Here is a 25,672-nt window from a genome sequence, read left to right on the forward strand (position 1 = left end):
TACAGTGCAAAGCAGAAGTGGGATGAGGTACAATTTAGGTACAATATAATTTACAGTAAGGTGTAATGAGGTATGGGTTGTAGTGCAAATTCTTTACCGATAAATATAAAGTGTGCTTAGGTGTACTAAAGTGGTTAAAGTGGGTGCTGCAGTGAGTTGTATGTTTAAAGTGAGTGTGTGCGTGTGGATGTGTGTGCTGTGAGTGCATTTGATGGTTGTTACATAGTGTTATTGTTCGTTGAGCATCCTGATGGCCTGGGGATAGAAGCTTCTTCTGAGTCTTTCTGTGCTTGCCATGAGACTCCTGTATCGCTTGCCTGACCACAGCAGTTCAAAAAGGCAGATGTTTGGGTGGCTCGAGTCTTTGATAATTCTCTTAGCCTTGCCCATGCACCGATTATTGTAAATGCCCTGGAGAGTGGGAAGCCCCCCTCCAATTGTGCGTTCGGCTGAGCGGGCCACTCTCTGTAGTCTGCTACGGTCTTGTGCGGTGCTATTCCCAAACCAGGAGGTGATATTGCCAGTCAGGATGCTCTCTATTGTGCATGAGTAGAAGTTATTAAGGATCTTCTGACTGACTTGGAACTTCCTTAGGCGCCTGAGGAAGTAGAGGCGTTGTCGTGCCTTCTTCACAACTGTTAGGGTTTGAAACCGACCTCAAACGCACGACACAGACAGGTAGCTCAGAGTTAGCCAAATACTAGGGCGTATTTATTTTCAGAGTCAAACAGGAGCAAGTAACAATCTTGAAACAAAGGGAGACTGCCTTCAGCGGAGCGGCTCTGCAGATCCTCTTGGTGTTCGAGGTGGGGAAACGGTGTTGACGCCGAAGCGGCTCTGCAGATACTCCCAGCTTCAACTCGAGGTGGAAAAGAGAGAGAGAGAGAGAGAGAGATCAATAACAGTCCACATCACACAGAGGCAGTGCGGTCTCCTCCTCCCTTAGCTGAGTCCAGAACAAACAAAACGATATCTTCAGTGTTCACCACAACACACAATTTAGCTGAGGGTCAGTGCAAAACAAAAACGATAATCTTCAGTGTCTCTTCTAAACACACACCCAGCTGAGTCCAGTGCAAGCAAAATGATAATCTTCAGTGTCTCCTTTAACACACAACTTAGCTGAGTCAAGTGTAAGCAAAAATAGAACTCTTCAGTGTTCTTCAAAACACACAAAACAGAATAGTCCAAAAAGGGGTTTGGTTCAAACTCACCAAAGCGCAAGAGTAAAGCGGGTAAACGAGGCGCAGCTCAAAATAGGGGGACAAGGTCTTCACCAGCGGAAATCCACAGATGTCCTGGAGGGAGAGTAGACGAGGCACAGCAACGGGGAACAACAGGCAGAAACAGAAGTATTCAAAACGACCCGACATCGATTGAAGGGAAGTCCCAGTATAAAAAGCCTCTGGGGCGCTAATCAAAAACTATGACAGGTGCGTGCTGGAATTGATACTTGCTCCAAAAGCGTGTGGCGGGGAATGCACCAATCAACACAGTACCTTAAAGGAGCGGAGCGTGTGGCGGGGAATGCACCAATCAACACAGTACCTTAAAGGAGCGGAGCGTGTGGCGGGGAATGAACCAATCCTCACAACAACACTGTCAATGTGTGAGGTCCATGTCAAGTCCTCGGATATGTGGACTCCGAGGTACTTAAAACTGTTCACTCTCTCAACCGGTGCCCCGTCGATGCTGAGGGGGCTGTAGTCCCTGACCCCCGACCTCCTAAAGTCCACAATCATCCAGGGACGCGGGAAGGGGGGGTGCGGGGGGTGCTGCAGCACCCCCTCTCAATTATTGCAAAAAGAAAAAAAAATATATATAATTTTTTTTTTTTTTTTTTGACAGTATTTATATATTTGTATATACTGTAACTGTATAACTGTAACACTGTATATTATAAGTTTATCCTGCTCAAAGCACGTCACCATTTTAATATTGTGTGTATTGAGCCGTACTGTATTGTAGCCATTCTCCAATCTGTTAAATAAAGTTTTCATTCATTCATTACACTACTGTATGTACACAATCATACGTGTAAAACCGAGTAGATTTTCGAGTGATGACAGACTGTCACAGACTGATTGAATGACAGGTGAAACAACTAATTGTATTCACCTCTGTTACGTTCTGGACACCGACCTCGGTCGGTGACCACCCACATTCCTGGCATATGTCACTGGGCTTGTCACCTGTCATTTCCCTGTCAATTAGTGCTGTCACTTAGGGGTGGTTCCTGATTGGCTGTCACAGGGGTGTGTGTGGAATGTTGGTATTTGGTCTCTATTTAACATACCTCTCTTCTGCTTGTCCATTGTCAGGTCTTCACTAATTGCGTTCGGGGATAACGCGGACGGTTCTACTGTGGACCTCCAATAAGCTCCCATTTACCTTATCTTACACTTGTGCTTTTAGCACTTGTTCTCTCTTAGAATTTACTCTGTGTTCTTACTATTAAAGTCGAACCTGTTCAAGAGTAAACACCCTCTGTCTCTGTGATTACCTTCAACCATTGGAATTCACCTACCTGCATTCTGACAGAAGACCTGACCATCAGAATTCCATGGAGGCCATCATGGAGATGCTCCGGACGCAGGGAGCAGCCCAGACACGGATGGAGGAACATCAGCAGCTGGTCAGCGCCGAGTTAATCCGACTCAATGGGGTCGTCGGATCATCCCAAGCGGTGGCGCAGTCGGCGTTGGCCACAGCTCGACAAGCCCAAGAAGGAGTGGCTGGTGTGCAGTCGGCGGCGGGGGAAGCAGCGCTCCACGCAGAGGAAAGTCGGGGGGGGTTCGGGGTCCAGGAGCGGTCCCGCGAACCACATCTGCAGGCGCCCGCTCGCTATGACGGATCACCGGATGGTTGTCGGGAATTCATCACCCAGTGTCTACTCGTTTTCCGGCTGCAACCACGATCATTTCCATCGGAGACAGCGCAGGTAGCGTATATTATCACACTGCTCACCGGCGAAGCTCTCTCCTGGGCTACGGCGGAATTAGAGGCAGGGGCGATAATCTGCGACAGTCTGGACGCCTTTACCCGGGAATTGAGAAGAGTATTCGATACTTCCCGGGTACTCTCGATCTTCGAGGCTGGTGGTCGTCTTCTCGACTGCCGGCAGGGCCTCCGCACAGTCGCAGCTTATGCTATCAAATTTCGGATCTTGGCTCGGGAGACAGCTTGGGCGGAGAACGTCTGCGTGGTTCTGTTCGTCAGGGGACTCTCAGCGCGGATGCGAGATGCTCTCTCCGCGCGTGAGATCCCCGAGCAGCTGGAAGTGCTGATCAACACCACCATCAAGATGGATAATCGGCACCGGGAGAGGGAGAAGGAGCATGTCAACAACACCCAGCCCCAGGTATGTTTTCCTTCTTCTCCTGGTGTTGATAATTCCATGCATTACACGAGTGGGCCACTGGGTGATGAATCCATGCAGCTTGGAGCGCTGTCGCTCTCGGACGACGAGCGGCAGCGCTTCATCAAAGAGCGACGCTGCTTCCGGTGCGGCCGCGCCGGTCACCGCTTCGGCAGCTGTCGGGTCCAGGCTGTATCGGCTCGGCGCCAATCGGGGATGGAAGGTGCGCCGTCGGGCCTCGAGAGGGCGCCAGCAGGTGGGCTCATTCCTGCCAAAACCACGGATTCTCGCACATTTTTTGAGGTGGCGATCAACTGTGGGGGTGACATTAGGGGAACTAAGGCTCTCATTGACTCAGGGGCGGCGGGCAATTTTATTCACGTAGGACTGGTGAAGGAGTGGGGAACCCCGGTGGAGGACTTAGGGGTTCCCTTACCAGTCTATGCCCTGGACGGTCGGCCCCTGGGCAGTGGGAGCGTCACCCAGCGCACAGTTCCCTTACACATCCGGGTGGAGGGTGGGGAGTGGGAATGGGTTACTTTTTTTGTCATCTTTTCCCCCTATTCTGTCATGGTGTTGGGTCATCCCTGGTTGTCGTCATGTGTTCGTGTCATTAATTGGAGCACGGGCGAACTCTCAACGGCGGCCGACGTCAAGTCGATCGTCAGCGGGAGTTTGCCCAAACCCTTGTCTCCCCCCCCCTCTTCTCTTTTGTCTCCTCCCTCTTTCTCCAGGATGGTGGGGAGCGTGGCAGATTCTGATCTACCCTCTAATCCCGATTTAATAGGGGTGCCTGAGATCTATTGGGACCTGGCGGACGTTTTTAGCAAGACGCGTGCTAAAGCACTTCCGCCTCATAGATCATACGACTGTCCCATTAATCTTCTACCCGGTACCTCCCCGCCTCGCGGGCGAATGTTCTCTCTCTCACGCCCCGAAACCTTGGCCATGAACACCTACATAGAGGAGGCATTGCTTGCGGGGCACATACGCCCTTCCACTTCCCCTGCCGGCGCTGGCTTCTTTTTTGTTGATAAAAAGGATGGGGATCAGCGCCCATGCATTGATTATAGGGGATTGAATGACGTTTCCATCAAGAACCGATATCCTTTACCCCTCATGGACACGGCCTTTGAGTGCTTACAGGGGGCACAGGTCTTTTCTAAACTTGACTTACGTAATGCATACAACCTGGTCAGGATTAGAGAGGGAGACGAGTGGAAGACTGCATTTAACACACCCAATGGGCACTATGAGTATTTGGTCATGCCCTTTGGTTTGGCTAATGCTCCGGCAGTCTTCCAAGCCCTGGTTAACGACGTGCTGCGAGACTTGATTGGGGTGTCGGTGTTTGTCTACTTAGATGATATCCTGATTTTTTCTCGCAATATGGTGCAACACCAAATGCACGTTCGGGAGGTGCTAGACCGTCTCCTCAAGCATCAACTATTCGTTAAGGCTGAGAAGTGTGTGTTTCACACGGACACCGTGTCCTTCCTGGGCTTTGTGTTGACGAAGGGCGATCTGCGCATGGATCCAGCCAAGGTGAGTGCAGTTTTGGACTGGCCACGGCCTTCGTCGCTCAAGGGGTTACAACGTTTTTTGGGCTTTGCAAATTTTTACAGCCGCTTTATTCGCAATTTTAGCGCCTTAGCCAATCCCTTAACAGCTCTCACTAAGGCCTCTCTCCCTGGCTTTGAATGGTCGCCTAGGGCTGAGTCGGCCTTCTGCGATCTTAAACGTCGTTTTACATCCGCTCCTGTATTGATCCGCCATGACGCGGAGGTTCCGTTCATTGTGGAGGTGGATGCCTCTGACGTCGCGGTGGGGGGGGTGCTCTCTCAGAGATGCTTAAAGGATGGGAAAGTGCACCCGTGTGCTTTTTTTTCTCGCCGTCTGTCACCAGCCGAGCGTAATTACGATGTGGGTAATCGGGAGTTATTGGCGATCAAATTGGCACTGGAGGAGTGGAGACATTGGTTGGAGGGGGTGGCACATCCTTTCATTATTTGGACTGACCATAAGAACTTGGCTTACATCCAAGGGGCTAAACGCCTTAACGCTCGCCAGGCCAGGTGGACGTTGTTCTTCACACGATTTCGATATACCATCTCCTATAGACCCGGCTCCAAGAATATCAAACCTGACGCGTTGTCGCGCCAGTTTGATCTTCCAGGGCGGGAGGAGCAGCCCCATCCCATTATTCCACCGGCCTTGATTTTGGCACCCGTGTCTTGGGGCATAGAGAAGGTGGTAAGGTCGGCGCTAACGCGGGAGCCCGATCCTGGTGGGGGTCCTCCGGGACGGTCATATGTTCCCAAGGTGGCGCGCTCACGCTTGCTACAGTGGGCACATGCGTCATCCCTCACCAGCCACCCAGGGGCAACCAGGACCCTGGAATTTATCCGTAGGAGGTTCTGGTGGCCGACAGTGGAGGGGGATACGCGTTCCTTTGTGGCGGCCTGTCCGGTGTGCGCACGTAGTAAGACCTCTCGACGGGCACCGGCGGGTCTCCTCCGACCACTTCCTATTCCTAAACGACCCTGGTCACACATATCTCTGGACTTTATTTCTGGTCTTCCCCTTTCGGACGGATTCACCACCATTTTGGTGGTGGTGGATCGGTTCTCTAAGGCGGCTCACTTTGTCCCTCTCCCCAAGCTTCCTTCGGCCCGGGAGACTGCTGATTTAATTATACAGCATGTCTTTCGGGTCCACGGGCTGCCAGTAGATATCGTGTCGGACCGGGGTCCTCAGTTCGCCTCCAGGTTCTGGAAGGCGTTTGCCGCCGGCCTCGGCGCCTCTGTCAGTCTGTCGTCTGGGTTCCATCCACAGTCGAACGGGCAGACGGAGAGGGTCAACCAGGATTTGGAGGGGGTCTTGAGGTGTTACGTTGCCGGTAGTCCGGCAACGTGGAGTAGGAGGTTGGCTTGGGCTGAGTATGCGCATAATACCCTTCTCTCCTCTTCTACCGGTATGTCTCCCTTTCAGTGCCAGTATGGTTTTCAACCTCCTCTGTTTCCCGAGCAGGAGCAGGAGGCGGAGGTGCCCTCGGCCCAGGCACATGTGGCTCGCTGTCGCAGGACGTGGAAACAGGTTCGGAAGGCGCTACAGAAGGTTTCGGTTAGTACCCAACGGCAGGCTAACCGTAAGCGTCGTCCGGCTCCAGTTTACCGTCCAGGGCAGCGGGTTTGGCTTTCCACCCGGGATCTCCCTCTCCGGGTGGAATCCAAGAAGCTGGCTCCTCGCTTTATAGGACCATTTAAAGTGATTCATCGGGTTAATCCAGTGGCTTACAAGCTACGACTTCCGAGCTCTATGAGGGTTCATCCGACGTTTCATGTGTCCCTGTTGAAGCCATTCCTCTCATCGCCCTTGGCCCCGCCACTGCCTGTGGTTCCTCCGCCCCGGTTTATTGGCGGTCAACCCATTTACACGGTGCGGAGGATACTGGGTTGTAGGCGGAGGGGTAGGGGGTTTCAGTTCTTGGTGGATTGGGAGGGGTACGGGATAGAAGAGCGTTCTTGGGTGCCTCAAAGGGATATTTTAGATCCCAGCCTGATCGTTGATTTCCGGCGGCTGAATCCCGAGGCTCCTAGGTGAACGTCTGGTGCCGTTCGTCGGGGGAGGGTACTGTTACGTTCTGGACACCGACCTCGGTCGGTGACCACCCACATTCCTGGCATATGTCACTGGGCTTGTCACCTGTCATTTCCCTGTCAATTAGTGCTGTCACTTAGGGGTGGTTCCTGATTGGCTGTCACGGGGGTGTGTGTGGAATGTTGGTATTTGGTCTCTATTTAACATACCTCTCTTCTGCTTGTCCATTGTCAGGTCTTCACTAATTGCGTTCGGGGATAACGCGGACGGTTCTACTGTGGACCTCCAATAAGCTCCCATTTACCTTATCTTACACTTGTGCTTTTAGCACTTGTTCTCTCTTAGAATTTACTCTGTGTTCTTACTATTAAAGTCGAACCTGTTCAAGAGTAAAAACCCTCTGTCTCTGTGATTACCTTCAACCATTGGAATTCACCTACCTGCATTCTGACACACCTCCTGTCTCCCGCCCTTCCCACGCGCCACGAACCACTGAGCTACTGTGATACAGTGCTTGCGCAGTCAGTCGATTTGAGCTAGTAGTCAGACTTTGCTAGCACAGAATGTCTCACTCGCAGAAAAGAAAAATATCAGATTTATTTTCGAAACGTCCCGCCGGTCCCAGTGACAGTCCCACTAAATCTGATAAACGTCAGAGAGAGACAGAGACGACAGGTTCAGCCTCAGCATCAGGTATTGAAGAGTTAACTGAGTCTGTTCCCCTATACCCCCCCTCGGGCGCCAGGGGCTTCCACTGAGGGGTGATGCAAATAGGGATGGGGTGTTATGGCAGCTCATGATGGAAAGAGTGCGCACCGAGTCTGATCCCGAGTTGAAGAATTGGCTCCAAAATAGAGACAACTGGATGTCCAACAACATCCAAAACGAAATCTTACAGCTGCTTGCCCATGATATTCAGCGACAAATTAGAGGCAAAGCATCCAAAAGCCCAATCTTTGGCTTGAGCGCTGACGGAACCACTGATGTCACTCACTGGAAAAGAACAATTCTCGTGTAATATACAGTTAGCCGATGACAACTTGGAAGCTCAGAACTTCTTTTGGGGTTTTTACAATGCCCGGCCCAGACACAACAGCCGAGACGCTGTTTTTGTGTATAAAATACTTTTACGCCTCGACCTGCCCATGGAGAGGCTGATAGGATACTGTTTTGACGGGGCCAGCAACATGTCTGGGGGGTACAGGCTAGACCAGGGGTTCCCAAACTTTTCAGGCCGCGACCCAAAAAAAACGGTGTCAGAGAGCCGCAACCCCCACTATTATAGGAGGTAAAAAAAATTATTTTAAATGGAAATGTATGGTTGAAACATGCAAACGTTCAAACGCACACACACTAATAAGCATTGGAGGCTTTTAACCAGGGCCGGACTGGGGAAATCATTCAGGCCAGGAAATATAGCCCCAGTCAGGCCACTTTTTAAGCAGGGGGTCTGGGGGTCCCCCACCAGGAATTTCTTTGTTACAAAGACTTAATTTCCTGCATTCTGGTGCAGGCATTTTTTTTATTTGTACCCTTTAAATGCCAGTGTTTGTGATGGCATCACAACTTATTGTTAAAAAACAGGCTAATGTATGATTAGCAACAACACAGATTTTTATGGATTTTCAGTTTTTTGTAATTGATAAATACAATATTTTATTCAACTTCAGCCCTGATCATAACACCACATATTCATTTTATAATTCTAACCCTTTAAATGCCAGTGTGTGTGATGGCATATATTTGCAATATATCAAATGCAAAGTACATTTTTCTGGGGGGGATTATTACAGGCTAGCATGTGTCAATGATTAGCAGTTTTTCGTAAGGATCCCGCCTCCACCAATCACATGCGGCTCCCTTTGTGTGTGTGTGAGAGCAAGAGAGAGAGAGAGAGAGAGAGATAGTTCTCCAACTTGTGTGAGTTGCAGTGATCTCCTGGTTGTTCCCCACCTAGGTTATCTAACTATTGCTCTGGTGCAAATAGAAACACTGGCCTGGCCTGCTTCTAAGTTCAGTGGCCTGACCGCAAAAAAAAAAAAAAAAAAAAACGTTTTTTTTTTTTTTTATCTGGCGACCCCCCAGCACCCCCTGCCGTTTTATAGTTCCCGCGTGCCTGCAATCATCTCCTTTGTTTTGCTGACGTTCAGGGAGAGGCTGTTCTCTTGACACCATCCCGCTAGAACCTTGACCTCCTCCAGGTAGGCCCTCTCGTCGTTTGCAGAGATCAGGCCCACCACTACTGTTTTGTCAGTCCGTTTGTGTGGACAGACAGTCTGTAGACTTTTGCCTTTCGTAGTCCACGTGTACCAACTCTTTGATCCACCAGTCTCCTTTGATCAGCGCACATGCTGAGACTTGTACGTGAAGGGAAGGTACCGTACATGTCACAATCACAACAGTTGATCAAGAAAAGAGGGCAGGGTTTGAGACGTGTCAATTAAGTGTAAACCAAATTAAAGAAAATAATAGGCCTAATCAAACGACGATTAAACAATACAAAAGATCAATACATCATTATTATTAAACATATTGATTCATATTTTATATAACTGTAATGCATAGATACTAGGGGTGTAATGGTACACAAAAACCATGGTACGTACCTCGGTTTTGAAGTCAAGGTTCGGTACGGGTTTTCGGTACAGTGGGGGAAAGTTTGGCTTTCCATGTTCCACTCAGGGGTGATGTAGTGTGCAGTAACTAATTGTACTTGTAGGGCTGTCAACGAATATTCTATATTGAAATTAATAATCGACTTGTAAATTTATTTTTAAATAATAATAATTATATTAGATTGTGGAAAAACCAGCCCCCGGTGGGCGGTCGTTAGTGGTTAACATACCGTTGTATTCGTTCGGTACACTACACACCCCTAATTAGATACTGGTATAGACTTTTGTAGTTCTGGTACGGCTCCAATGCGATGGACCTGAATGGAGGCACAGTGGCTTCTCCTTGGGCTGGGTTTGAAACAGGTGGTGTGAAGGTTAACCCTCCAGTCACCCTTGTCGCAATTCTCGTCAAATAGCCTTTTTTTCACATGTTTATTATAAAAAAATTGCGTTGGCTATATTTTATGTATATAGGGTAAAAAACATTAAAGTCCAAGAACACAAAAATTGCAGCACTGTGCCTTTAAAGGCCGAACAAAAAGGTACACAGGAATCTTCAAGAACACGGGCATCTTCCCGACCAGAACGCAGCAGACGGGCAACGCAGCAAACAGGGGGTCCAAGGGGAATGGAGTGAGAACACGGCATCCTCCCGTGGAACAATAGAGTGCGATGACGAGCCTCACCCGAGGAACGAGGTCCATGAAGAGGGAGTAGGACAGTAGCCGGCACGACGTCTCACCCCAGAGATGCAGCGGTAGATGGTGGCAACAAGACGACCTGGCCAGGAGTGGAAGGCAACCAGCAGTACTAATACTCTCCCGAGGAGCTGATTACCAACCACTCACAGGTGCGTAAGGAAGAATGTTGGGCACGCCCTCGTTGGGCAGCATGCAGTCCTACCCAGCCCTCACAGGATGAACATTTATAAATATTCGATATGTATGGTGAGGACTGAAGTTACTAATGATATTCATGAAAAGAAATTGGAACAATACATGAAAAGGATACGTTTTTACTGAGATCACAGTTTTCGGCAAAGGGCTAAAGGTGTGATTCTTAGGTTGACTCGAGGGTTAAAAGTCCTAGAGAGGCACAGCTCTGATCACTGGAGGTGAACCAATAGCCAAAAGCTAATAGGCAAGGAATCCCTTTGAGATTGAAAGAAAACAATGGGATAGAGGAGCATTGACATTCAATTCAGCTTCTGAGTATTGCATTTGTGCTCTGGGTCCAATCGGCTTCAGTGCAGCGCTTGGTTCTTCTATTCGGGGTCAAGATGGTTGGATATTGGTATCCTTTATTGCTTTGTGGAGTTGAAATGAGCTTTACAAAAAAAATAAAATAAAAAAAAAAAACACAGATGGGCAAACATTAGCCAGTAGGCATATTCAGGACTTTTAGACTCACACTATGTGGTGTTTTACACGTATACAAACACACATGAAGGCACGCACCCCCGCCCCCCCCCCCCCCCCACGCACGCGCGCGCGCACGCACGCACGCACGCACGCACGCACGCCACACACACACACACACACACACACACACACACACACACACACACACACACACACAGGCCTACGTCCTTCACAAGGGATTGAATAGGTTTTTTGATAGGATCCTATAAAACATGAAATGCAGCTGTTGAAATGTCCCTGACTGGCTGGAAGGCACTCAAGTGTAAACTTTGAAAGTCACCCTGAATGTACCAGGAGAGACTGAGAGTGTGATGATTGTGTTTATGTGTGAAAATTAATGCATGATGGTTGTAATAAATCTATTCCCGCTTGGCCTATATATATATATCAGGCTTTCCAGTGCTTACATAAATGTGCTCTTTCTCTCCCCCTATCTCTCTCAGACACAACACCAAAAATACCTGCAGTGTACTCGCTATCACACTCACCCAGTCCCTTCAAACAATTAACCTTTTAATCCATGGATATTAATCACCTAATTATTCACAGGCTTCATTGCAGATTATGATAATACAATTGACTATTTATACTTTCCCATCCCATCACTGAAACTCATTGACCCTCTAAGGAAGGGAGAGAGAGAGAGAGAGAGAGAGAGAGAGAGAGAGAGAGAGAGAGAGAGAGAGAACGAACAAATAGATTTTCAGTCTGAATCCTAAGTGCTTTTTGATGGCCATTGTATATGTTGTACTCAAAGTGATGAATGAATTAGGACGATGACGAGGATTCATTGTAATCTGAAAAGCCCTACTGTAGGTGTTCAATAAAAATCAACGTGAGCTGTTTCAGGCTGCTTTTAATCACTGTACTTGTTATCAATTGCGGTAAAGCACAGCTGACTAATCAACTTGATAAACTAACGAGGGAAGGAAAACACACCAATGGCAAGTGCAAAACTTTCATATTGTTGGCAATTGACCATGGTATAAGTGGCATAATCAACTTTTAGGTGTGCCTTAAATGGCAATATTCCATTTACTTAGGTATGTATTTTAGGCGGATTTTCTGAAAATAGGGCTCCGGGTTTAACACATCCCACGCCGGAAACGGCTTACGACGTGTTTCAAGTTCATGCGAATTCTGCCATTCCACGGCGTACAACGTTATTGAGATCATATTAAAAAATGTTGCCATGTTATTCATAATTCCCTCACGGAGCCTGGTCTGATGCAGTGGGAGCCTGCACAACTCTGCAACGCTTCAATACTGCCGCCTGGTGGATGATCGGCGAGTTACCAAACCGGAAATGGACGAGTCGATCTCGGTGCGTCTGTGGGAAATGCGTCCGGCACTCACATATTGTCGCGGGACTCTAGACACACACCGTGTATATGGATTGCTGCCATAACTCAATAATCGACATGATTTGGGGGTGTATTATTATTATACAAACGGGAAATGGATCGACTCGATCGCCGTCAAATAAGTGGGATCTTTTTTCTCCAGTCTCATCGCCCAACGGTAAGAGGATGCTGACGTCATTTTCAAGGCGATTGTAAATTTCTTTGTTTACAAACCAACTGATCAATAAATCAACCCATACTACATAAAGCATTTACTGACGATCATAGACTTATAAATGACCCACCGCCCCGTTCATCCGCGCATGATGAGTCATAACGTTTAGGTCGTATTCAGTTGGATTTTTTAATATAGCGTGTATCACAAATAAACTGCAATCGATAATCTATATTATGCGTTTAGGCCTATAACTAGCGTTCTAGGAATTACTGCAGAAAACAATAAAAACATATTTATATTCTAGACGGTATTTTCGTATGAATGTATGAATGAAAAAGTATAACGTTCCCACATCCTGAACGATAGATAATCAATATTGAATGGGCCATAGTAATGTCAATTTAGCAATACAATTTAAAAAGTTATAGCCCTGCAAAGAAGGTGAACATCTCCATAGACTTAGAGTGGTGGCAGAGAGTGGTATAAGATGCTCAAATTGCGTGGCAGGGAATGTGTTAAGAGGTTAAAAGAACACGCCAACTTTTTGGGAAATTAGCTTATTTGCCATCTACCCTGGAGTTAGACAAGCAGATACATACCCTTTTCTTCTCTGTGCATGCATTAGGCTTGGGGAACAGCCGCACCGTTAGCCTAGCTTAGCGTCATGCACTGTGTGTAGCCTAGTTCCCAACAGTCACGAAATACACTCCAAATAAAACTCCAAAACAAAACAGATTATTATCTATCTGCTTGTCTAACTCCAGGGTAGATGGCAAATAAGCAAATGTGCCAAAAAGTTGACGTGTTCCTTTAAGTTAAAATAAATAAATAAATAAATAAAACCTTCTTGTTGATTATCCCTTAATCCCGAGTCTAACATTTCCTCACTCTAGTAGGCTGTACCGACTGCACTGTATTTGCTAGTAGACTAGAAACCGTAAGGGTTAACCTTCTGTAGGGTGGTTGTGAAAGGGTTAACCCTTTGACTGCCACACTACTAAAGGGTTAACCCCTTCACAACCACACTACAGAAGGTTAACCCTTTCACAACCACACTACATAAGGTTAACCCTTTCACTACCACACTACTAAAGGGTTAACCCTTTCACTGCAACAATACAGAAGGTTAACCCTTTCACGACCACACTACCAAAGGGTTAACCCTTTCACTGTGACAATACAGAAGGTTAACCCGTTCACTGCCACACACATCAAAGGGTTAACCCTTTCACAACCACACTACAGAAGGTTAACCCTTTCACTACCACACTACGGTTAAACCGTCTGTAGTGTGGCAGTGAAAGGGTTAACCTTCTGTAGTGTGGTAGTGAAAGGGTTAATACAATCGTCTGTGTGCACTGTTAATTAACAGAACTGATTCTCGGCTCACTCTGTTTGTTGGAAGAAGAAGAAGAAGGATGATTGTACAAACAGGATTCTACTCTGCTTGTGTTTACCGTTCCCCCATTCAGCCACCCCCCTGCTGGGAGTCCTCTGGGAGGAAAGATGATGTACGATTCCTTCCTCCCTCCCTGCCTTCTCTCTCTCTCACCCCTCCACCGCAGGTTCAGCCACTGTGTGCTTTTGACTTTCTTATGCCTGTTTTTACTCCTGTGAAGCATTTTGAACTGCAATTTCTGTCTGAAAAGTGCTATACAAATAAAGTTTATTATTATATTATTATTATTAACAGGAGGTGGGAGAAGGAACACGGGACACATGCATCAGAATTGAATGAAACAGGAGATAGCAGCGTGAATCAGAATTGAATGAAACAGGAGATACAGTAGTAGTGTAACGGTTTGAAGAATGATCAGCGGTTTTAGTTTACCGTTTTAGTTTATTGTAAATTCTGAATGATTTGGGACAACCAGCGATTGTAAATAGGTCTTTTATTTTGAAATCGTCACTTCAGGAGGAAGTGACGTATTTGCTTTCTCTTGCGCGACGACATATGGTATCTGGCTTTACACGCTGCTTAAACATCAGTACATCTGAGGATGATAAGAAGGTATAGGCAGCTATCAGTGGTACCTTGATGTTATATCTCTGGTCTAAGCCCATAATGTTGTAAATAGGTTTCCAAGTAATGAACCGGGTTTGTACAGTGGTTTGATGTTGATGATGTGCAGTTGTGTATTTGTTTATAAGAGATTTGGCCGTTTTCACAAACCTTTATGTGAGCACGTTGGCTATCTAACATTCGTGGGGGGAGGCGTTTTACACCTGGCTCTGCTGAGAAGTGTGTGTTCTAACTGGAGTTTTCTCCTACCACAGAGATGTGTGTACTACCAACACAATTGAGTGCTTCATGCTGACGGCATTGTATGTTTCTTATACTTGACAGGTATGTTGTGATGTTTTTGGTCAATTGTGTTTTGAATTGTTTATTTTCTAATGTTTTATTCTAATGTTTTATTCTAATGTTTTATTTTCTAATGTTTTATTCTAATGTCTGATTCATATACTTCAGTACATCTGAGGATGATAAGACGAGATGTGTGTACTACCAACACCATTGAGTGCTTCATGCTGACGGCATTGTATGTTTCTTATACTTGACAGTAAAGAAAAGAAGTACTCCGTCCATCCCGTCTCCCGTGTCCATTATTCACGCAGGGCAGGAACACTGGTCATAGTAGCGTAAATCAGAATTGAATGAAACAGGAGATACAATAGCAGCGTGAATCGGAATTTAATTAAACAGGAGATAGCAGCGTGCATCAGAATTGAATGAAACAGGAGATACAGTAGTAGCGTGAATCAGAATTTAATTAAACAGGAGATAGCAGCGTGAATCAGAATTGAATGAAACAGGAGATACAGTAGTAGCGTGAATCAGAATTGAATGAAACAGGAGATACAGTAGCAGCGTGAATCAGAATTTAATTAAACAGGAAATAGCAGCGTGAATCAGAATTGAATGAAACCCCCAATCAAGGAAAATGAAGGAATTGATTGAAGACAAGAAAGACACAACAACACCTCAACACTTTGATCCTGGTTGACTTTTTTATTATCTGATTTTCCGACACAGATTCCAGAGGGTTCTTTAAAAAGCCTCTGCTCGAGCAAGAGCTCAAAACGGTCACTTATTGAAAAATAATCTTTTATCTTTTCCCCTCTTACATACCTCCTCCTCTCTCTGTTTGTTTTGGGACCAGAAATGATTGCATTGACCGTGGTTGCCCGAGACTCTGGCTCCAGTCCAATAAACGACTCTGTCTATCATTGGAGGAGGGGAGAGGACGCAAGGGAGATAGCCTGGGTGTCCATCATCCATTGTCCAAGTGCGGAGCCCAGGAGAGTGGTGAGGAGATTGGTTATTGACCCAAGGTTGGCTTCCTCAAACCAAATGTTTTTGAAGACTTTGTCACAGTTCATCGTTCATCTAGTTCATCAGCTGGGGTTGGTGGTGATTCACAACTCTGACGCTGAAACATTATGCAATTGACATCTTGAGAGTGGCAATGTGATTTCCTCTGGCCAGTTAAAAGATAGGTAGCGAGTAATATGGAGATCTAGCCATTTCCTTTCAGTGGATGACTCTTCCTGGTGTGGTATGTGTTGAGCATGTGGCCATTTTACTCCAGTTGAAAATGAGAGTAAAAGTGAGATAAACCTTTGATGCAACCTTCCATCTACAGCTTTCACTCTGCCTTCTAACTTGTCATAACAACTAAAGCCATGCCACATGGACTCATAATAACCTTCATTTATAACTCTACACTCATTTGAGTCTTAAGTTAATTCGCCCACACTCTTCAAGGTCAATTCGGTTCTGCAACCCTGTTCCCCACCACTCTTACCTTCACTGACATTGGATTCCCCCCCAGCATCATAAATGGTCTCTGTAGAGCGCCATCTATTGGCATTCAGGAATATGGGAGCAACTCCATCCCTACCTACCTACGTCCAATGTTCTTCACCAGTCGACTTTTTCAGGGGACCTTCCTAACACTTCAATGACCTCTGCTGTTCTACGTCCTCGTCTTTGGTCGTATCGTCAGCTTGGCGTCAAAGGCAACCCCTTCATATAAGCTCAATCCGTGGACGTTAAGCTTTAACTCCATCCCTTCCCTGCGTCAGTTTTTCTCCAACCGGCCCGCGTCTCTCTGTCCACGTCCGCCATCATCATAGACAGTCTCTGCACAGTGCCACCTGCCCGCGGCGATAGTCCCTGCAGGGACAGAGGCGTCGGTACTTGGGGGAGTGTCCGGCGCAGCTGAAGAGGAGGGGCTCGCGCTGCAGACCACACTCCCGGCGCAGCACGGAGAAGGCAGGGAGGATGTGATTGGTCTCCAAGTCCACCACATCACACTGCACCTCCAACCTGGAGAGAGAGAGTAGAGAAAGAGAATAGAGAGAGAGACAGAGAGAGAGAAACTTTTACTTTTCTTGTTTTGTAATGAAAAATCACACTTATTAAGAACCAGCTGTACAAAGAAACTGAAAACTAAGCCCTGCTCACCCACCCACCTACAATCATATATTCACACATGTGCACACACACACACACACACACACACACACACACACACACACACACACACACACACACACACACACACACACACACACACACACACACACACACACACACACACACACACACACACACACACACACACGAGAAAGAGATAGTTGAGAAATATATTTTCCTTTGAAGATTACTTTTAAGGCAACTGTGCTTTATTACATTAGACAGCAGAGAGACAGGGGGAGAGAGAGAGAGACTTCATCACTTCAGCCCAATTTAAAGAGAGCAGAGACAATGAAGTGACAGAAGCCAGAAGCAGTAAGAGGAAGATAGCTGGTGTTGAAGAAGAGGAAGATAGCTGGTGTTGAAGAAGATGAAGAAATCTGGTGTTGAAGAAGATGATAGCTGGTGTAAAGACAGAGTGAGGTAGAGAATAATAAAGATAGTGTAAATTGCATAGGGTCCATATCGCTGGGGAGGAAGGCACAAATGTAATCCTTAACCAGCCTCTCAAAACATTTCATGGCCACAGAGGTGAGTGCCACCGGTCTGTAGTCATTAAGACCTGTTGGGGAGGATTTCTTTGGTACCGGGATTATAGTAGACACCTTGAAACAGGCAGGGACCACGGATTCCGCCAGGGATAGATTAAATATGGTGGTGAACACTGGGGCTAGCTGGTTAGCACAGGACTTAAATATCCGTCCTGTTATCCCATCTGGGCCAGCTGCCTTTCTGGTGTTCACCCGCATAAATGCTCTTCTCACAATGTGTTCCGTCAATGAGAGAGTGCCCCCGCCCCCTGCGGATGCCCCCTCCACGACGGCCGGCGCGTTAGTGGCGTCACTAGCCGGTGAGCTAGCGTCGCTACTGTCTGCGCCAAACTGAGCGTAAAAGGAGTTGAGGGGGCGCTGACTTTGCAGTTATCGTCCGTAGCCCTCGCCATAAGCCTCTTGTATCATTCTGTGCCATTTGTGTCTCCATTTTGTCAGCGTATGACCTCTTAGCAAGCTTTACAACCTTGCGCAGAGTATAGACTGTAGCCTTATACTCCTCCATGTTTCCTGACTCTCTGCCCAGGTTATAAGCAGTGGTGCGAGTTCTCAGAGCTGCTCTGATAGTACTGTCAACCCACGGTTTCTGGCTCGGGTAGACCTGCACCTTTTTCGTGGGGACGATACTATCAGCTAGATACTCGCTGACGCCGCTGGAGCTTGTCTGAAACATACCCCAGTCGACGTCATCGAGTGCGTCCTGTAGCCAGGGCCGGATTAACGACCGGGCCGACCGGGCCGCGGCCCGTGGGCCTCGAGTGATGGAGGCCCCTCGTCACTAGAGGCCCCAAATTCTTAAAACAAAATTTTAACTTTAATTTTTAATTTTTTGAGGCCACTCGTCACTAGAGGCCTTTTGGAGGCCCCTCGTCACTAGAGGCCCCAAATTATTATTATTATTTTTTTTACTTTTATTTTCTTTTCTTTTGGAGGCCCCTCGTCACTAGAGGCCCCAAATATTTGTTTATTTTTTTTTAACTTTTATTTTAAACATTTTTGGAGGCCCCTCGTCACCCCACATTTTATTTTTATTTTTTTTCTTATTTTGGAGATCGCTGTCATACTGTGACACTGAATGATTGGCACTGACTGACGCTCTCTGATTGGCCACTGACATGTTTGCCCAATCGCGTGACGAGCTGTGTCTTTGCCCATTTCCTCGTCAAACAGCCTGCAAACTACCTGGCGTTCTATCGCCATGCTCTAAAGGCCTCTACATGCTACAGCAAATTCAAAGCAACTTCAACACAACATCGGCGCGATTTCAGCGCGCTTGTTGCAGACAGTCTTGTAGACTGTGTTGCTTGGGCGTTGCGTACCTGTGTCCAAAATCTAATCTAAAGACCCGTTGCGTTGGTATTGCGTAGCAGTGATTGGTTGGTAGTGAATGGGGGCGGGGCTGTCATAGAATAATATTGGTCAGCGAGGAATACCATCCGCCATTGTTGTAGGCAGCAAGCTATGCTATCAATATTAGCTAAATAATTAGCGTCATAACTGGCCTTTTTCTGAAAACCCAAGCACATATTGTTCCATAGCATACGCCTTCAGTTGATCATGACAAATCCTCTCTTACCTTGACGATTAAAAAGCCTCCATAATTTAGTAAATAAAGCTGTAGCCAGCCAGCTAGCATTGGTGATATTCAAAATGCTATCCACATTAGCTACATAGCTAACCAACGAAATGACTGGACACACACAGGGACAAGTTAAACATCAATCAATTAATTTATTCCAACAGGTAGTTTGAGCTGCATGTGAGCCGGTTTTTCTCTCCTCTCCATTGGAAACTAATGAAGTTACGTTGAAGCACAGAACCGGCTGACAAAAATTAAGCTGCTAGCAACAGACACTATAATACTTCCGGTCGGGGGATTTCAAAATAAAAGAGCGACGACTAAAAGCACCGGAAATACATTTATTTTGTACATATCTAACGTTAACACGAACCGTTTGTGTAACGTTAGATATTGTAAAAAATAAACGTATTTACGGTGCTTTTAGACTCGCTCTTTTATTTTGAAACCCCCCGCCCGGAAGTAAAAATGATGCTTATTCTTCTGCCTGTTATCAATGGGTTGGTTGAGAAGGGAAGCGTCATCTATCTAGGGAACCTAGCTACGTACGGGGTACAATGTTACATAGGCTGCGCGTTGATTTTGCAGAAGCATAAAGGTAGAGTGTCTGCAACACCGTTGCTTTGTCGATGTTGTGGTGCAGTTGCTTTGAAGTTTCTGTAGCATGCAGAGGCCTTAAGACAAACTCTAACCTTAACCAACTTCGAAAGAGTGCCTAAGCTTAACCGTCGAAAGAACTTGCCGTCAGCCCGTCACGCTCTAAGACAAACTCTAACCTTAACCAACTTCGAAAGAGTGCCTAAGCTTAACCAGTGTAGAAACAGGCATCGGCCAATCAGAGAGCGTCTTGCCAGAAATGCGGCTAGGTTTAGAAATAACGCGACTAGGGGCCTCCACACTACACACTAGTACTAGTACTAAATACCTATATGTCCCTATGCCATAAATGTCATGTATGTTGTGTATGTCATAAATGTCTATATGAATTGAAAATGGGGGACCCTGATGTAAACAAGACAAACGTCTTTCTCAGGTCTGCATCCCCTGCCTTAACAATTGTGTGTATTGAGCCGTACTGTATTGTACCCATTCTGCAATCTGTTAAATAAAGTTTTCATTCATTCAGTAAAAAAAATAAAAGAGATACGGAAATTAGAAATATAGGCCTCTCTCTTATACATGCCTCCTCCTAATACAAGCCTGGTATCCACTACAGTTGAAACAAATACAAGCCGGGGTTACTATTAGAGGAATTACGGTATTCTATATATGTTTTAAAGTGACATTATAAAAACGCCACTGTGCGTGCGTGCACGTGTGTGTGGGGGGGCCTCCACAAGAATCTGGCCCAGGGGCCTCTGAAGTCTTAATCTGGCCTTGCCTGTAGCGCTGTCTCTGATTGGTCGGACCACTTTTTTACCTCACGTGACACGACAGCGTCACGTGATCTCTGCCTGTAAGCAGGAATATGCAAGATGAAAGAATAATAAAGACTGTGAGGTAGAGAATAATAAAGACAGAGTGAAATAATAATAAAGACAGTGAGGTAGAGAATAATAAAGATAGAGTGAGGTAGAGAATAATAAAGACAGTGAGGTAGAGAATAATAAAGACAGTGAGGTAGAGAAAAATAAAGACAGAGTGATGTAGAGAATAATAAAGACAGAGTGAGGTAGAGAATAATAAAGACAGTGAGGTAGATAATAATAAAGACAGAGTGAGGTAGAGAATAATAAAGACAGAGTGAGGTAGAGAATAATAAAGACAGAGTGAGGTAGAGAATAATAAAGACAGTGAGGTAGAGAATAATAAAGACGGTGATGTGTAGAGAATAAGAAAGACAGAGTGAAATAATAATAAAGACAGTGAGGCAGAGAATAATAAAGACAGAGTGAAAGAATAATAAAGACAGTGAGGTAGAGAATAATAAAGACAGTGAGGTAGAGAATAATAAAGATAGAGTGAGGTAGAGAATAATAAAGACAGTGAGGTAGAGAATAATAAAGACAGAGTGAGGTAGAGAATAATAAAGACAGAGTGAGGTAGAGAATAATAAAGACAGAGTGAAATAATAATAGAGACAGTGAGGTAGAGAATAATAAAGACAGTGAGGTAGAGAATAATAAAGACAGTGTGTTAGGAATCCAGGTAAGAATGTTGAGTTCAAGTATGGCATGGAAGAATGGAGACGGAGAGGGCGCTGCTCTTCTCGAATATGTGTTCCTTTTATTATCAGAAACACTTTGAGCGATAACAATACTTTACCAGGTAAAGCAGGAAGTAGAAATAAGGAAGGATACTTAGAAGAGAACTTAACAACAAAATAGAATAAGGCGGTGAGAGATCCGACTTCTCGACCTAAAGCAAGGATAACTTTAAGTAAGGGATAAGGTCATTGTCGCAAAATAATTGACCGACACAGAGTTTAAAATACCGAGGCGCCGCCGCGCCGAGGTGTTTTAAATGTCGGTGAAGGTAAATTATTTTGCGACAATGACCGAGTATAGGCTATACATTATCCCGCTTATTACATGGCTAACTTAGTAACAATATATAATTCATTTTACACCATCGACAAGACGAGATCAAATGCAGACGCAGTTCTGTTCTGTCGCTCCCGCTGTCATCGCCGGCAGCTTCGCCAGCAGCCAGCAGGTCTGTGGTCTGATTGCACTGATGTCAGTGGGCTTGATTGGTCCAGCTGCGCACAGCGGTCATTATTACTCGGCAGAGGTCCGTTATCGAGTAATAACGGACCTCTGACGAGCACTATTGATCAATCACAATCAAGCATTTCGGCGAATGTTAAAACGCCATGTAATAAAGCATGATAACAGGCGGTGAGGGAGAGAATAATAAATACAGAGTGAGGTAGCGAATAATAAAGACAGAGTGAAAGAATAATAAAGACAGAGTGAGGTAGATAATAATAAAGACAGTGAGGTAGAGAATAATAAAGACAGAGTGAAATAATAATAAAGACAGTGAGGTAGAGAATACTAAAGATAGAGTGAGGTAGAGAATAATAAAGACAGAGTGAGGTAGAGAATAATAAAGAAAACTTATACAAATCAGAAGTGGTTTTCGATCATAATAAAATGGATACATTTCTTGATCAAATTAACCTACCTAAACTCTCAGAGGAAGACGCTAAACAGTTAGATACACCTATCACACTAGAGGAACTTAGAGAGGCTATATCGGAATTGCAAAGTGGGAAGGCTCCCGGTTGGGATGGTATCCCACCAGAACTTTACCTCTCATGTTGGGAAGTAATTGGACCCCTATTACTGGATATGATTTTATACTCAATCAAAGAGGGGAACTTCCCCAGGGACGTCAATATGGCACTCATATCTGTCCTCCTTAAAAAAGACAAAGACCCCACCGAATGTGGTAGTTATAGACCCTTAAGCCTCCTCGGAACCTTAAGCTGTATGCTAAGGTACCTAGCCATCAGACTTCAAAAGCATATGACAGCTCTAGTTCATCCTGATCAGACAGGCTTCATAAGAGGCCGCCTGATCACGAATAATATAAGACGATTACTACATGTGTTAGACAACAGCAAGGATATCGTGCCTCCTACAGCTATATTATCCTTGGATGCGATGAAGGCCTTTGATAGGTTGGAATGGTCTTATTTATGGGCAGTGTAATATTCATGCCTTGAATATGTCATTTACGACAGGCGCGCCAGGCGCACCTTCCTGTTATGTATACCTGCACAAGGGGTCCTGACAGTCAGTTGGCTGCTAGCCGTGGATGGAGTCACACTCATGCTTAATGTTGCAATAAACAACTTAACGTAATGTCCTCGTCCTGAATGATTATTCTCTTTAAATCGAATACGACATGGTGTCAGAAGCGGGATGAACATGGATATCAACGGAGTCCCATCGCCACGGATGAATTGGGATTCTCTGGACTTACCGGGAGAATGGAAGAAGTTCAGACAGCACGCAGAGCTAATGTTTTCGGGCCCACTTAAAAAGAAAGGAGAGGACGAGAAATGTAGCTACCTGCTACTGTGGAGCGGAGAAAAAGGAAGAGACATTTACAACACATGGACTCTCAGTGCAGATGAAGCAAAGGTATTGAAGAGCTACTATGACAATTTCGAAGCATACGTACTTCCAAGGAGGAATACGATTTTCGCTAGGTACAAATTCCATGAAAAAACCCAGCAACCTAGCCAGTCGTTTGAACAATTTGTCACTGCATTGAAACTACTCGTGAAGGACTGTGCATATGCGAACAATGATGAGATGGTTAGAGACCGTATAGTGTTTGGCATACACGCAGCAAAAGTAAGAGAGAAACTATTAAACATTGGATCAGACTTGTCATTAGACAAAGCGATAGATATAGCTAGAGCCCACGAGCTAGCACAATCTCAGATAATGAGCTTTACTGGCGCCATGAGCAACGCGCATGAGCAGCTCGTGCACGAGGTGCACAGACATGAACAGAAGAATGCCGCATAGAGGTACCGCCCCAGAACAGAGTGGACAGAGAGAGCGAACAGAGCGAGCGACACAGACACACGAAGGAACTGTGGATACTGTGGGAGCAGAGCACACAAGGAAGGGGATAACTGTGCAGCTAGAGGGAAACAATGCACGAAATGCGGAAAATGGAACCACTTTGCTAAAGTTTGCAGGGCCGGTAGTTTCCAGAAGGTGGATGGTGGAGAGAAACTAGTAGTAAAGGGCACATGCACGTTAAAGTGTAAATACAAAGAGCGTGACATGCTGTTAGACTTTTACATAGTAGACACTCAGGCACCCCCAGTTCTAGGTTTACAGGCATGCCTGAATATGGACCTCATTAAACTAGTGTTGTCAGTCACTGCGTACACAGATAAACAGACCATCATGGAAGAATACCACGATGTGTTTAAAGGGATCGGACTATTCCCAGGAGAGTGTCACATCCATATAGACCCAGACGCCACGCCAGTAGTCTGCCCACTGAGAAGAACACCGATCGCCCTGCGTAGCCGACTGAAAAAGGAGCTACAGAATATGGAAGACACACAGATCATCACTAAAGTCATTGACCCAACGGAGTGGGTCAGTGCACTGGTCATTGTTGAGAAACCACGCACAGGCAAGCTCAGAGCATGTTTGGACCCTAAGGAGCTAAACAAGGCTATCAAGCGCCCGCACTACCCTCTGCCGACACTAGAGGACATCACGCCCAGACTAACAGGCGCACGCTATTTCAGCGTACTGGATGCAAGGTCGGGATACTGGTCCATCAAGCTCTCTACAGAATCATCAAAGCTGACGACGTTCAACACACCGTTTGGCCAATACAGATTCCTACGATTACCGTTTGGACTCGCCTCTGCTCAGGACGAATTCCAACGGAAAATCGCCGAGACATACGAGGGACTGAACGGAGTAGCAGCTATAGTAGACGACATCCTTGTCTATGGCGCGACCAGAGAGGAGCACGACAAGAATCTACATGCAATGTTAGAGAGATCATGGGAGAGAGGCGTTCGGCTCAACGCAGACAAGTGCACCATCGGAGCCACCGAAGTGAGCTACTTCGGGCACGTCCTTTCAGCTGACGGCATGAAGCCTGACCCAGGCAAGATAGCTGCCATCAAGGAGATGGAGGCGCCAAAGAGCCGTGCAGAACTGGAGACCGTGCTAGGTATGGTCAACTACCTGGCGAAATTCGCCCCGAGCCTCTCCGAGATCAACGCACCCATGAGACAGTTACTAAAGCAATCGAATTAGTTCCTATGGGACGCGCAGCACGATGCTGCATTCCAGAAGATGAAAGACATACTCACCAGTGAACCGGGCCGGTCCTCATTTACTTTGACCCGGAAAAGGAGCTCAGCTTGCAAGTGGACGCATCAAGTGGGTGCAAGTGGGTGCTGTGCTGATGCAGGAAGGAAGGCCCATTAGCTACGCATCCAGATCACTCACAGACAGCGAGGTCAACTACGCACAAATCGAAAAGGAGATGTACGCAGTCCTTTATGGATTCAAATGCTTCCACCAATATGCCTACGGTCGCCATGTTGTGGTGCAATCTGACCATAAGCCCCTGGAGTCGATCATGAAGAAGCCGATCGCCGCAGCTCCACCGAGGTTAGAGAGGATGACACTACAACTACACAAGTACAACTTCACGATCGTGCACTGCCCTGGGAAAGACATCCCAGTTGCCGACACGCTGTCCAGGAAATCACTCACCTCTCACGACGACGGACTCAGTGAAGGGATGGACCTTCAGGTACACATGGTGTACAACAGCCTACCTGTACACAACGACAGGCTACAGGAGATCAGAGAAACAACAGACAATGACACACAGCTCAAGCTGCTCAGCCAGGCTATCATGGAGGGATGGCCTGAGGAAAGAAAACAATGCCCCCAGAACATCACTGAATACTGGAACCACGAGATGAACTTTCCAAAACGAATGGAATCATTTTCAAAGGGGAGAAAATAATCATCCCTACCAGCCTCAGAGGAGAGATGCTGATCAAGATCCATGCAGGCCACATGGGCAGGGAAAA

The 25,672-nt window shown here is 46.3% G+C and overlaps 1 protein-coding gene across 1 annotated transcript in view; it reads right to left on the reverse strand.

Moving 5' to 3' along the window:
• Positions 1-16,649: 16,649 nt before the first annotated feature.
• LOC311232149 (alpha-1,6-mannosylglycoprotein 6-beta-N-acetylglucosaminyltransferase B-like) overlaps positions 16,650-25,672 on the reverse strand; it is a gene marked incomplete at both ends in the record, with an annotated part of 487,590 nt that continues 478,567 nt past the window's right edge. Inside the window, one exon of the mRNA XM_084318847.1 lies at positions 16,650-16,848. Within this exon, the coding sequence (XP_084174973.1) occupies positions 16,650-16,848 (199 nt within the window). The remainder of the gene's footprint in view (positions 16,849-25,672) is intronic.

The sequence above is a fragment of the Notolepis coatsorum genome (genome assembly GCF_963971535.1).
Source record: "Notolepis coatsorum genome assembly, chromosome: 7".
Classification (NCBI taxonomy): domain Eukaryota; kingdom Metazoa; phylum Chordata; class Actinopteri; order Aulopiformes; family Paralepididae; genus Notolepis; species Notolepis coatsorum.